Below are 14,481 nucleotides of genomic sequence, written 5' to 3' on the forward strand. Positions count from 1 at the left end.
ACACAACTGAAGCCCCCCCCCCCCCCCCCAGTTAGTCCTCCTATAACTTCTGCTCCAAATCTAGAGAGGTCTTGTAGCATCTTTGGGACTAACTGAACAAAAGAAGTTGGCAGCAGGAGCTTTCCTAGACTAAAGGCTACTTCCTCAGATGCATGTGGATGCATTCTGCTCCAAAGAATTGTAGTTTACCGGGAAGGAAATTCTGGGTGGGTCTGATTTTCCTAAGTTAAAAGTCCATATATGGGGCTGAACCTTCCTTAATTAAATTGACATACTGGAAGCTTTTTCCAGCGTCTTCACTAGTTTGTCTGTGAGCAAACGAGGTAACTTTCGTTGCCACCACCTCTGGGACGCTTTGTTTCGCTTTCGTTCCTGCTTGTTCACACGAGCCTTTTTTGAGGGGGGGGAATGCGTTAGGAAAACCTCGCGCTGTCTCCATTCCCATCCCTCTTTCCCAAATCGCAACAAGCAAACGGGTTAAAGTGACCAGAAAGGTAACGAACCAAAAGTAACGGTCTCTTCTCTTGCGTTCCTTCTGGAGAAGAGAAGGATGGGCCCCTTCCAGGGATTCAGAGGCTTTTCTCGAGGTCTCCCTTGGACAAGATGACCAGAGGTCTTCCTTGTCGAGGACCTGTCCTCCATTTCAACCTTTTATGTCCAGGAGAAATTCCAAAAGGCCCTCCATTTGGAGCAGGACTAAGAAGCACGCATTTATATCTATAGGAGTGCTTTTCGCTTTTCTTGGGTCATGTCCTCCGGTTTGAGCATGGCTAAGAAGCATGAATGTACATCCATAGAAGTTTTTTTTAATCCTTTCTTTGATCATTCCCCCAGTTTGAATATGCCCTCCAATGTCAGCATGACTAAGAAGCATGGATGTACACTTATAGGAGGTTTTTAAAAATCCTTTCTTGGATCATGCCCCCCCAGTTTGAACATGGCTAAGAAGCATAAATGTCCCTTTGTGGGAGTCTTTTTAAATCTTTTCCTTGATCATGTCCTCCAGTTTGAGCAGAACTGAGAAGCATGAATTTACAATTCCGGGTGCCTTTTTAGCTTTGCTTTGGCCACCATGCCCTCCAGGACTCAGAAGCACGGGTCTTCCTGCGTGTTTTGACCTTCCCTTGGGTCCTGTCCTCCTTGGTTTTCCTGGGCAGGTCCTCCATTTCCCGGTGCCTTGTCCTCCTTTGAGGTTCGGAAGACCCTACTCTTGGAAGGGCCAGAAATGGCCCGAGGTCAGCAACCGGAGGCCGGCGGTCCTTGGCCGGAGAAGGGCGGGTGGAGGTGGGGGGCAGGGGGTGTATCCCCCTCCAGTGACGTCACTGCCCCTCCCAGCCAGTGAGAGGCCGGCCTTTGGGAGCCCTGCTCCAATCGGAGGCCAGCTGGCCCTGTGAGTGGCATCCGGGCCGAAGCTGGGCTGAGAAATGAAGTTGCGGTAAAAAACAGCCCTAGTTTTGGCGATCGCGAAGTTTATTAGGCTTTGCTCAGCCCGGGGCTGGGAAAGCGAGGGGAGGGGTGTGTGTGGTGTGTGTGGTGTGCTCTCTCGCTCTCGCTCTCTCACACACACAAGGATTGTGCACCAAGGGCTGCTTCCTCCCCATTTAAATCCACCATTGGCTCTCGTGGAGGGAAACTTTACCATCTGGGGATCTTCCTGGTTCCTCTTCAAGCCCCCCAAGGGGCAACTCGGAGGAGGAGGAAGAGGAGGAGGAGGAAGGTAGGTGGAAGGAGGACACCCGGACAAGGGAGGGGGATTTTCCTGGAGGGGGGAGTAAAGTAAGGACGGGTTGGTAGTTGTATGCCTTCAAGTCGTTCCCGACTAAGAGGTTTTCTTGGCAAAAGGTTTGCTCAGAGACGTTTCTGCCATGCTCTTCCCTTGAGGAGGCTGAGAGAGTGTGCCTCTCCCAAGGTGGGCTCCCATGACCGAGCTGGGATTTGAACCCACGGCTCCAGAGTCCTAGTCCAACCTGGCTTTTCTCAGGGGGCTGTTTTTGATCTGGCAGCCTCCTCCGCTCTGCTTGTGTCTCTCCTTTTCTGCTTCTAGGAAGAGGATCGGGGCCGGTAAAGCAGAGGGTGTAGAGTCAGTCTTTCTGGAAACATGCCAGGAAGAAAACCTCCCTGGGGAGCAAACCCAGATGGGAATGCCATCCCTTGCCTTGCCTAGGGGTTTCTTCGGTCGTGTAGCCCCTCAAGAGAGAGTGGAAATGGGGGGAAGGTATAGACCGGTTTCATGATCCATAGGTAATGGATCCTCAAAGCGTTTAAGCAGAGCCGGCCTAAGTGGGTCAGGAGCAGACAAACGCCCGCAAAACCAATTAGAAAAAAGAAGCCGCGAGAGCTGCATCCGCACTGCAGAAACAATCCAGTTTGACACCATTTTTAACTTTTGTGGAATTCTGGGGATTGTAGTTCTGTGAGCTATTTAGCCGTCTCTGTCGGAGAGGTCTGGCGCCACAGCAAACTGCAGTTCCAAGAACCCCATAGCACTGGATATCACTTTGACTGCCAGGGCTCCATGTCATGCAACACTGGGATTTATAGTTTGTTGCGACACCAGAGCTCTCTGACATGGAAGGCGAAAGCTCTCACACAACTGCCGTTCCCAGAATTCCCTGGCATGGAGCCGTGGGGGTTAAAGCGGGGTCGAACTGGATTAATTCTGCAGGGCCCATGCAGCCGAAGTTGGATGTAATGGGTATGGAGCCTATGTTTCTAAACCCCGCTTGAGATGATGATGGTGGTGGTGGTGGTGGTGATGAAAGCCTTTTGAGTTTGAGCACTAGGAGCTGGGGAAACTGGCAAGAAGGGAACGATGCTCGAATTAATGAATATTCTTAATTGTTTTGTGAAAACTCTGAGGCGGTCGCGCTGCATCTTCCAAAGATGTACAAAGCTGGAAAGGCTTCATTCAGGGATCGACTGCGCCTTCTTCTCTCTTCTCTCTTCCCAGGGGGTTCGGGCTGTGTGGGGATCATCTCGAGTGGAATAAGAAACTCGTTTAAAGGATGCACTTGAAATGTACTTTGAAGCCCACGTGGTCTTTCCCTCCGTAGCCTTTCCCTTCTCACAGCCCTGCCCCACATCCTCCTCTTTCCTTTCTTTTCTTTTCCTTTCCTTTCCTTTCCAGATGGGGAAGAAAGCAGTGGTGCAGCCCAGCCCTGAGCCTGTGTCCTCGGAAGCCAGGCTCAAACAAGGCTGTCACTCCCATAGATACGCATAGCAGTTGCAGCAGCACTCTAGGAAAACCTCTTCTGAAGTAAGGCCCATTGATTTCCAGTGGGGCTTCTTTCCAAAAAAAGGACCTTCCTCCCTTTAGCCCCAAAAGCATAAAGAAATCTGGTGGGACTTTAAAGCTCAAGAAGAAAAGGGGACCTCGCATCAGGCTTCTTGGACCAGGAGGAGAGGGGCCGCAAAAGCTCCTGCCTTGGTACCTTTGTAAGTCTTTTGGGTGCCCAGAGATGCTTTATTCAAGAGAAAGGTTATGAGGTCTGGCCTAGATCTCTGTCTGTCTGTCTGTCTGTCTGTCTGTCTGTCTGTCTGTCTCTCTCTCTCTCTCTGACCACCTCATTGCTGTTGTCTTCACAGTTGACTAAAGACCTGGCCTGAAGCTTTCCAAAGGCGAGGAGAGCTGTCAAGCTTTGGCCCAAAGGCCTGGAGATTCCCCCAAAGAGGAGGAAGAATGACCCCAAGAGCCCTTCTGTCGCTTTTCCGAGGAGTTTTATCGACAGTCCTGAGAGGCCCTTCTCAAGGATGCCCTTGGCTGGCTGGCTGAGCTTCCTCCATCTCCACCCACCGCCTTGGGATCCTTGGAGCTGGATTCGCATCTGCATCTTCCCTGTCCACACATAACCGCCCCTTTTCTTCCCTTCCCTCTTCTCCTCCCAGTCGATGGTCCTCTTACTGTCCTCGGTTCCTGAGCTGAAGGCCTCCCCTTCTTCTTCCTTCGTGGGCCATGCCTGAAGTGTCCTTCAAGAGGACTTGGTGACTGGAGCACAGAGCCCAAGGCAACTCCTCCAGGCAGCCCACCATGCTTGGCTGGGACTGACCCTGGCTCTTCTCTCTCTTGGATGAGTCTGTGGAGCTTCCCTGGCCAAAAGGAAGGGGGAAGAAACCACCATGAAAGAGAAGTCCAAAAATGCGGCCCGGACTAGGCGGGAGAAGGAAAACAGCGAGTTTTATGAACTGGCCAAGCTGCTGCCTTTGCCTTCGGCCATCACTTCACAACTGGACAAGGCCTCCATCATCCGGCTCACCACCAGCTACCTGAAAATGCGCGTAGTCTTCCCAGAAGGTAAGTCGCCTCCAAAGGGGTGGGAGAACTTGATCTCACCTCTAGGCCTTCCTACCCCAGAACCTGAAGGAGGAATGAGTGTCAGAGGAAGAACTGACTTCTTGCGACTGCGGTGGGAGGAGTAAGAGAAGGCCACAGGTGGCAGGCCCAGGTTCTCTTCTTCTCAGTAGGTTCTTGTTCTTCTTCTGCACCTTCAGGTAGACTCTCTTTCACAAGGGTTTCTTGTCAAGTTTGGCATCTCTGAAGATGCCAGCCACAGATGCTGGCGAAAGGTTGGGAACAAACTCTTCTAGAACATGGCCACCTAGCCCAACCCCCCCACCCCCCACACACACAAAGCTATGGTTTCTTGGCAAATAGGGTCGGGTTGCCCTTGCCTTCTGAGACTGAGAAAAGGTGTGACGTGCCCAAGGTTATCATCCAGTGGCCTAATGGGATTTGAACCCAACACTCAAACCATATCACCACTTTGGTCCTGGAGAACTTCGAGAGTTTTCAGTTGGCTAGATGGGTCTCCATACAATGTTGGAAAGGAATGTTCTCTGGGCTGTTCTTCCTTTTAACAAAGGAATTGTATTACAGACGATGGTGATGATGATGGTGATGATGGTGATGATTCTCCTTCTCCAAGACTTTCCTCCTCCCTGGTGTCAGTGGAGGGGGCTGTTTGGTTGGCATCGCCTTTTGTCAACACTTCGAGGCTGGGAGCTCAGCTGCCTCTTCCTCCAATGCAAACACTTTGCCTTCCCTCCCCCTCCGCCGGCAAAAGCCACGTGCGGGGGCCCAAAAGGGCAATTCCCTCATATTTATGATAGGTAAATTGGGGAGGAGGGAAGGAGGACGGGAAATGAATTAATACAAAGCTAAATATTTGCTTAGATCGAAGCGCAGACCCGGCTTCTGTACTGAAGTCGGGGCGGAGGGGGGAGAGGAAAGGAAAGGAGCCCAACCACAGATGGAAAGACACATCCCTGGGAAAGAAAGAAAGGAAAAAAAGAAAGGAAAAGGGGAAGGGGGGAAAAAAGAGGGGAGAGGGAGCAAATGAATTAAACCCCTCTCTTGAATATGCATGAGAGTGGCACATCTGGATCGCTGGTGTCCAGGAGCCCCAGATTGATAAGGAAGAAAAACCAGCCAGTTCTTGGGTGTTTGTTTGTTTGTTTGTTTGTTTTGGTGGGTAGGTGGATAGGAGAGAAAAATAAATAGTCAACCTGAGTGCTAAAAGTTAATCTGGAGGAGCTGAAGGTGGGGGGGAACATATTTCCCCAAAAGTGAGTTTATTGTCAAGCTTCGTAAGGAAATATTCCATTTTCTAGAATGTACGCCACTGGAGGGGCCATTTTATTCAATTCTATTCTATTTCGTGTACAGCGCTGTGTAAACCTACAGCTACAGCGCTTTATAAATAAAGTTGAATAATAATAATAATAATAATGCCAAAGACCGAAGCCGGCCCTTGTCGTAAAACAAGGAGAAAACCCGCAAGGGCTGAGAAACGTTCCTCTCGACCTGAGCATAAGAATCTACTTTAATACAATTTTTTGTGGGGTTTTTTTTTTTTTTTTTTTTTTTGTATTCGTGGTTTTTTTAAAAAATTAAAATAATATTCTTCATGGTTGAGGATTTTTAAAAGCTAGATTTACAGGCAGTTAAGCAAAAGGAATGTCCTCTGTAGAAACCTTGGTTAAGCTTGCGCCGAATCACTGATTTTGGGAAGAAGCTGAATTGAATTTTGAGATGAATTAGAAAAGACTCTCCTGAATGCAGCGGAGGAGCAGAAATAATAATAATAATAATAATAATAATAATAATAGCTCATTTATCTTTGCCAAAGGTTGCCCTGTGATCTGAAACCAGGGCTCCAAATATGTTCTGTCGAAACTAGACTTCCGGGTAAGTCAACACCGGCTCAGGGATCTTGGCCTCTTCCGAAATCAGCTCCACTTTTGGGCCCAAGTAAAAGCGAAAAAGGTGGTTTTTAGGGCCCTAGGAGCCGGGCCTGTTTTCACTTTGGTCGACCAAGAACGTGTGAAAGTCGCTAAAGGTGACCTGAAGGTTTTGCCAAAATAAAACTTTAGGAAAAGCGGTACTTGGGGGAAACAGGAGAGAGTTTAAACTAGGAAACTCCCCAGATGGAATGAATGAAAACCAATCGTTAGGGAAGGAGATATGTAACATGATAGGCATGAAACCAGGAGACTGGATCCACTGGAATGTAGAAATATATTATTGTGAATCGGAGAGACACAACCAATGGCGGTATGCTTTTGGAATTGTATTTTTATAATCTCTCTCTCTCTCTCTCTCTCTCTCTCTCTCTCTCACACACACACACACACACACACACACACACACACACACACACTATATATATATAATCACAAAGATATATACAAACACACACACATACACGTCTCCATTTGACAGAATCCTGGGATATGTAGTTTGGTGAGACATGTAGCCTTCTCTTTCAGAGATCTCTGGTGCAGCCACAAACTAAAAATCCCAGGATCCCATAGCAGTCAAAATGGCATCAAACTGGATTATTTCTGCATATTATATATGTACATATATAATATGTACATGTGTGTGTATAGACACACACACATACATACAAATAACGGCACATGTTGTAATACAAATTATTGTACGTGATCATACACACACAATTTTATATACACACTCCCATATATATATATATATATATAATTACAAAAGCATACTCCCGTTCGTTGTATGAGATGTGTGTGTGTGTGTGTGTGTGTGTGTGTGTATTCTATGATACACACATACACACACTTATGGATCTATATGCATTAGTGAATGAAAATTAGATTTCAACCCATTTATCAAACTGGGTGGTTTGTCGTTTCACAGAAAGCCGACCATATCGTATTTATTTCGCCTTGATCCATTGAAATGCAACTTGTTTCCGAGTAAGTCGGCAACGCTATAGAAGATATTTACTATTAAGTTGTTCTCTGGAAATCAGTAAGGCTTCAAAACAACCCCGTTTGCAATCGAGGCCGGAGGCTGTCATTTCCGTGTGCGGCGTTCGGTCCTAGATATTAAAATGTAACCCACTGTTTTAATGTGATGTGGCCCAAACGCGGGTCCACTTTCTATTGTTCAAGCCTCATCCCTTTGGATGCTGCATCCGCACTGCAGAAATAATCCAGTTTGGCACCGCTTTAGCTGCCCTGGCTCAGTGCTAGGGAATCCTCCGAACTCTATTTCTGTAGACATTTAATCTCCTCTGACAGAGAGTTCTGGTGCCACAATCAACTACATTTCCCAGGATTCCCTAGAACTGAGCCGGGGCAGTTAAAAAGCGGTCTCAAACTGGATTATTTCTGCAGTATGTTTTGGGCCTGAGGAAAAAAAGTTTGCTAGTCGGCGATGAAGGCGGCTGCATCTACACTGCAGAATTAATAATGCAGTTTGACACCGCTTTAACTGCCATGGCTCAATACTCTGGATTTGTGTGAATTTGCAGTTTTGTGAGACGTTTAGCTTTTAGCTTAGGCTCCTGGCGCGTCGATTTGGAAAGGTTTGAAAGGCCCCTTTTCTGGGTGGCTTTCTAAGAAGGGTTTCGCCTCCTTCTTCCTTTTTATTTTGGCATTTTTACATGTTTCTTTTCTGGGCGGATCGAAATGGTCTGGCGAGGCCCCGGGATTTCTTTAGCCGCAATTTGGGAGATTCCTGAGCATTCTTGGCGCCTCCCTGGCACACGTCCTCCTTTTCCCGGACGTGCCCTCCATTTCCGCTGTCTCTCCAGGAGGAATCCCACAAAGTCCTCCATTGTGAGCAGCGCTATCCACTAGCTTGGCTTGGAGCCTCTTCCGACATTTTTGTTTTCCCCAGCACCAAGGTTTTGATGTTATGTAAGCTTTTCCCCTTAATCCGGATTGGGCACAAGAAGGAGATTTCCCTTCGTCCCTCCTGGCAGTGGCTGCCTTGCAATCATTCCCGTTGTTGTTGTTGTTGTTGTTGTTGTTGTTGTTGTGTGCCTTTTAGTCGTTGATGGTGCCCTATGGTGATTTATGGTCATGGGGTTTTCTTGGCAAGGCTTGTTGTTATTATTATTATTATTATTATTAACTTTTATTTATAAAGCGCTGTAAATTTACACAGCGCTGTACATACAATTCTTCAGAGGAGGTTTGCCGTTGCCTCCCCCTGAGGCTGAGAGAGTGCGACTTGTCATCCAGGCCACGCTGGCTCCCCTGTAATCATTCCGAAAGCACCCTTATTATATCATAATTACATTATTATAAGGGTCCTTTCACGCTGCCCTGTTATGCCGCTATGGTTCCACTGTAACTGCGGTGTCTGCATCCTAAGGAATCCTGGGGCAGATCGCTGGCCGTGAGCTCTCCGGCTGAGGAGTAAATATCCCCTCCCTAAACTGCACCTCCCCAAATTCCGTAGGATGTTTCCACGGCACTTAAAGTGGGATTAGTGTATAGTAACTCAGTAAAGTCGCTGAACTTGTCTCTTCTCTTTTCCATTTCCCTCTTTCTTCTGAAAAACAAGCTCAGACTCTCCCCACACCTTAACCCCTCCGCATCCATGTTCTTGGCTGCATCCGCACCGCAGAAATAATCCCGGTTGACACGGCTTTCATTGCCATGGCTCTATGCTATGTAATTCTGCGATTTGTCATTTTGTGTGAGGTTTTGCCTTCTATGGCAGAGAGCTGTGATGGAACAACACACTCCAGAACCCAGGATTCTATAGCTTTGAGCCGTGGCAGTTAAAGTGGTATCAAAGTGGATTATTTCTGCAGTGCGGATGCAGCCTCACACTCTGATTTCAAGGGAAGGGAAAGTGGGATCTTAGCCTTGTAGCCTAACTCTTGTGGACTCCGTTCTGAATCCCATCGATTCCGACGACGCCTCTTTACTTCGAAGTAGGTAGGAGTCAGTCTCATCCTCATCTGTTTACCTATGCAGCTACTCGCAGGAGCAACTTCTGGACTGCCGTGAGAATTAAATGTGGGAAAGAGGAGGCGGAAGAAGATGGTAGGTGGAGGCGATCCACAAATGAATTAAGCACATCAGGACTCTGCGTTTAAAGGCCACTATTTGGATTCAAATATATAGCCGTGCTGCTAGTCTGTAGAAGCTGTATGTGGAGAGACCTTGTCGCCCCTTTGAGACTCACTGAAAGAAAGAAGGCGGCAGCAGGAGCTTTCCTAGACTTAAAATCTCCTTCCTCAGATGTATTTGGTGAGGAAGTAGATTTAAGTCTAGGAAAGCTCATGCTGCCACCTTTTTTCTTGCAGTCGGTCTCAAAGGGGCTACAAGATCTCTCTACAGACAGCTTCTGGCTTAATTATTTTGGGGGTCGCAGGAAAAAAAGGCCATCGCCATGGCAATTTACCCTCCTGGTATACATTGGCTGTGCTGGGCCCCAATCTTAGCCCTCCTGGCCAAACCAGACTCCTGGAGCGATCTCAAGCAAACCACTAGTTAGTAGAAAAGGATTTGCAATGCAGTTTTTCCTAGGGGCTTATTATAACCAGGATGGTTGATATAGGACTGGAGCCTTTCTGGGTCTTTCTCTACCAAGCGTACCTCAGGTTGAAATGCACCGAATATGTGGAAACAAGGACGCCAGTGGCTTCTGGGCTGGCCTTTGGCCTGGCTGCTCGGTGCTTCTTGAAGTCCAGCAGTTAAATGCATCCCCTCTTCCTCCATACCCTTAAAATGCCTGCTCTGGGAGTGACCAAGCACAGCAGAAATGGACTGGCACTGCTGGTTAGAACTGGGGGCTGCTGGGGTTGGTTGCAGCCCTAAGAAAAGAAAGACCTGCTAGAAGAGCCTCAGCCTCAGCTCGGGGATTGCAAATTCAGGGCTGTGGCTTCTTCCTTGGTTGAAAATCACTCCATCCCTAACATGGTCTTCTTCTTTTCCATCCACTTTACCCAGCATTATCCTTTGCAATGAGTGCCAGAATCCTCACATCGCCAAAGCAAGACTAAACCAAAGTTTAGTCGCCTTGGCTTCTTGGCACAATTCAGGCCTGCTTTGCTCGTTTGTCTTTTAGAGGCAAATGGTCTCCGCAAGACTTTCCTCCAGCAGCAGCACCACATTTGCCACGAGTTGATTCTCTTCCTTGCAGCTTCCGTCACTGTCCAGCTTTTACACCCAGACGCAGAAATCCGAAATACCGGGGCAGGGGGACTCCAGACTTCAGTATTCAGTGACACGTTTTCTCACTTGGTGACCTGATCTAATTCCTTTATAGCTGCCTTTCCAAGTCTTAGTTTAATTCACTTAATTTCATGAGTGCAGTCTCTACTTTGACTAATGACTGAGCCAAAATATGGAGAATGTTGTTTATTTCTCTCTCTGTTGTGTGTCTGCGTGTGCCTTCCACTCGCCTGTCAATTTAGGGCAACCCCATGAATTTCATAGGATTTTTAAAAACCAAGGTATGCTCAGAGGGGGCTTGGTCAGTTCCTTCCTTCATTACCCAATTAACATTTTTTATTTTTTTTGGAAATCACTTCTGGTCATTATTTTTGTTTTCTTAATGTTCGCCTACAACCCTGCTTTCTCACTTTTCCCTTTAAGTTGCACCAGCAGCTATTCCAAGTCTTTGCTGATGCTATTATTATTATTATTATTATTATTATTATTATTATTATTATTATTATTTGCAAGTACCTGTAATATAGAATCGTCTGCATATCTTACATTGTTGATGTTCCTTCACCCAATTCACACTCCTTCTTGATTGTTAGATAGAGCAGGATTGGTGGGTCTTCCTTCCTTCCCTTCCTTCCTTCCTTCCTTCTTTCTTTCTTTCTTTCTTTCTTTCTTTCTGTCCTTTTCCTTTCTTCCTTTCTTCTCTCTTCCTTTTCTTTCTTTCCTTTTCCCCCTTCTTCCTTCTCTCCTTTCCTTCCTTCCTCTTTCTTTCTTTCTTTCTTTTTTCCCTTCCTTCCCTCCTTTACTTTCTTTCATTTTATTCCCTTCCTTTCTTCCCTTCCTTTCTTCCCTCCCTCCCTTCCTTTGGAAGCAGTGCTCTTCTTTCCTCTGCCTCCTTACTCCAGAGATGGGTCCTTCTCTTTTTCCTTGCGGTTGACTTTTAGTACAGTATTTCTCCTCCCCAGCCTACAGTTCCCTTCTTGTCCCAGTTCCCCTGAGATCTTCCTGAACTCAGGCCCCTTCTGAGGTCAGAGGGCATTTTCAGGCTCCCCGCTTGAGTTTGTTTGGGAAGGGGGAGCTCTTTGAGGGGGGGGGATCCGGGCTGGAGGCAGAGAAGGAGGATGCGCCCTCCTCTCTCTTTTCCCGGCAAAGCAGAAACAGTCCTGAACCAGAAGAGCATCTCAAGGTGAGAAGCAGCTCCGGCAGTTTCCATCCCTTGGGAAACAGGAGTTGGGAACAGATGACGTAGGAGTGACGAAGCTCAAGGGGACGATGACGCAACGCGTATGACGTCATCGATGCCCTGGTCTAGTCTTTTCTGCTTTGTTGGCTACCATCTGAAGGAAGGACTGGGGGACTTGGGTCTCCTTTCTAGGATCTCAGACAGAAATGGACCAGGAAGAAATATAGGCTGCATCCACACTGGAGAAATAACCTAGTTTGGCACCGCTTTAGCTGCCCTGGCTCAAGGCTATGGAATTCTGGGAATTGTAGTTTATTGGGGCACCATAACATGGAGCCGTGGCAGTTAAAGCGCTGTCAAACCGGACACAACAACGAGAACAAGTTTTACTGAACTTGCTCGGTGTCGATGCCGCATTTCTCCCGACTTCCAGTAGATCGAGTAGATCCATTGAAGGGACAGGTGTTTCAGTAGGCCCACACTGAGTAGGACTAACAGTGGCTTGACCTTCGTGATGATGAGGATAAAGATGATTTATTATTATTGTTATTATTATTGACTTTGCTTGCACTCTGTTTCCTCTGGCCTTGGGACCCTTAGAGGAGAGAAAGGGGAGAGCCCCCTTTCCCACCGTGGGGCCGGCCAGATGTGTGAGACTCTAAACTGTGGGTTGATGGGCGTTGCAGCCCTCCCCATAACATCTGGAAGGCGCCCGGGTGAAGGAGGGTCTGCCCGAGGTTGCAAGGGCCAAAGGGGGGGGGATGTGTGTGTGGGGGGAGTGTCACTTTTTGGAAGGAAACACTGGGAAAAGCTGGCCGAAGAACTGAGAGCCATCAAGCCAAGGAAGTGTGCCTTTTAGGATTTCTTTTCTAACTTGGGGACAGAAAAGGATTTGCCTGTTTTTTTCAGGCAAGGATTTCTGTCTGCCCTCTTGTTTAGCCACCGCTGGATCCCAGATCCTACCGGCCTGGCGGTCTCATCTCAGGCCTGAATTACCGGGTCGAAATGGAGGAGGCTGGGAAGTAACGGGAACCCGTTCTGGTAATCGAAACCATTTCCTCTAGGCTCAGATTTTTATTTTTATTATATAACACACACACACACACACACACACACACACACACACACACACACACACAGAGTGTATATTTTCCCACCGCGGCTCCCAGGGGGTGGATCTAGTAAAATAAACACAGGAACAAAATCTGGGAGGGAGCCGCCCGACCAGATCCCCTGAACCAAAGGCGACCCTTGCCTCCAGACGCCCGTCCTCTCCGGAGACAGAGAGCCAGCCCCCCCCCCCCGGACACCTTCGGGGTTTGTGGCCCCCGTGGGACTTTCCGAAAAGAAAAGCGCAATCGAAAACAATGGGGGGAAGAAAAGACGAGTTTTCGGTGTGATTTCCAGGAGGATCGGTAAAGGATTATTAGTTGATCTGGGGATCCTGCGACGCCCGGAGTGCCATAAAGAGATCTCAGCTCCTACATTGCTTGGCTAAAGATATATATCTCGTATCTATCTATATTTTTACCCCACCGCTGATTTCGATGGCATATATATTTCTACCCAAAATTTCTGATAAAGAAAAGAATATATATATATATATATATATATATGCATATATATATATATATATATATATATATATGCACTGTGTGTATATGTATTTCCACCCAAACTTTCTGTATATATATATTTCTACCCAAATGTTCTGCTAAAGAAAATTATATATATATATATATGTATGTATTTCTACCCAAACTTTCTGCTCAAGGATATATATATATATAAACACATACATATTACTTAAACCTTCACTGAGAAAAGATCTGGCTCCAATTTTGTTTATGATGAAGAGGGCGAAAAAGAAAATTGGTTAAGAATTAAATGTACTGAGTTCGACTCCCGCAAGGGCACGAAAGGCCTTTTCTAAGGTCTACTCAAGTGTAAATTCCTGTGTGAGTTCGGTGGCATTTACTCCTAAGTAAGACCCCCTTTTATCTCTTTTATCGTAGATTTTCATAATAACCATAGGTGCTATTCCATTATTTCTCCTTTGCACTTCTCTTCCACCCTCCACCGGCAAATAAATAAATACAATATTTAAAACCGCTTTTTATTTCTAGTGTTGAAACCTATGCGCTCTTAGTTTTTTGGAGGGTGGAAAAGTAAATGGAGGTGTGTGTGTGAAGGAGCCCTGTTTCCCACGTGGTGATTTAAGGCTGTTTTTCTTGCTGTTCGGGGGGGGGGGATGATTGAGCATTGGGTTTCCGTGTTTATTTTCTTGCAGACGTTTTTCTCATTTAAAGGCCTTAGGAGCGGACTCCTCTTTTTGTTTGGAGTCCAGTTTTGATGTGGACTTGAAACGCCAAAGTACAGGACGGAAGCCCCGGGCAAAAACAAAAAAGCTCCGACATTAGATTTATAGCACATGGGGAAGCGGGGGAAGAACAGGGATCCGATTGATTGGCAAAACCAGCAAGGCCTTGGAGGAAAGCCCTCTCCATCTTCAGATTCAAACCATAAATAAGAATACTATTATGATTATGATGATGAGCAGATGCTGTCATCGCTGGCGTGGTAAAATAAGACATATCTCGCCTCCTCCTCCGCCGCTGCTTTTGATGGCTGTTTGGCCGAAATGTCAAAATTGTTGTCCCTTTGTTGTTGTTAGCAGGAAAAACTGGAGGGTCGTAACGTTTTATAGCCCGGTTAAATCGGTGTGTGTGTGTGTGTGTGTGTGTGTGTGTGTGTGTGTTTTCCTGGTAATATATGGCTGTCTTCTAATGATGAATCCATCTCGTTTCCCTTGTGATTTCCGCCGTTGTCAACCCTTATTCCGATAAAACGGA

At 47.0% G+C, this 14,481-nt stretch overlaps 1 protein-coding gene across 1 annotated transcript in view; it reads left to right on the forward strand.

Moving 5' to 3' along the window:
* Positions 1–4,116: 4,116 nt before the first annotated feature.
* Positions 4,117–14,481, forward strand: part of SIM1 (SIM bHLH transcription factor 1) — a 100,508-nt gene continuing 90,143 nt past the window's right edge. Inside the window, exon 1 of the mRNA XM_089528527.1 lies at positions 4,117–4,291. Coding sequence (XP_089384653.1) covers positions 4,117–4,291 — 175 coding nt within the window. The remainder of the gene's footprint in view (positions 4,292–14,481) is intronic.

Source organism: Sceloporus occidentalis, unplaced genomic scaffold (genome assembly GCF_023333645.1).
Source record: "Sceloporus occidentalis isolate IW3139 unplaced genomic scaffold, rSceOcc1.0.p SCAF_6, whole genome shotgun sequence".
In the NCBI taxonomy this organism is placed as follows: domain Eukaryota; kingdom Metazoa; phylum Chordata; class Lepidosauria; order Squamata; family Phrynosomatidae; genus Sceloporus; species Sceloporus occidentalis.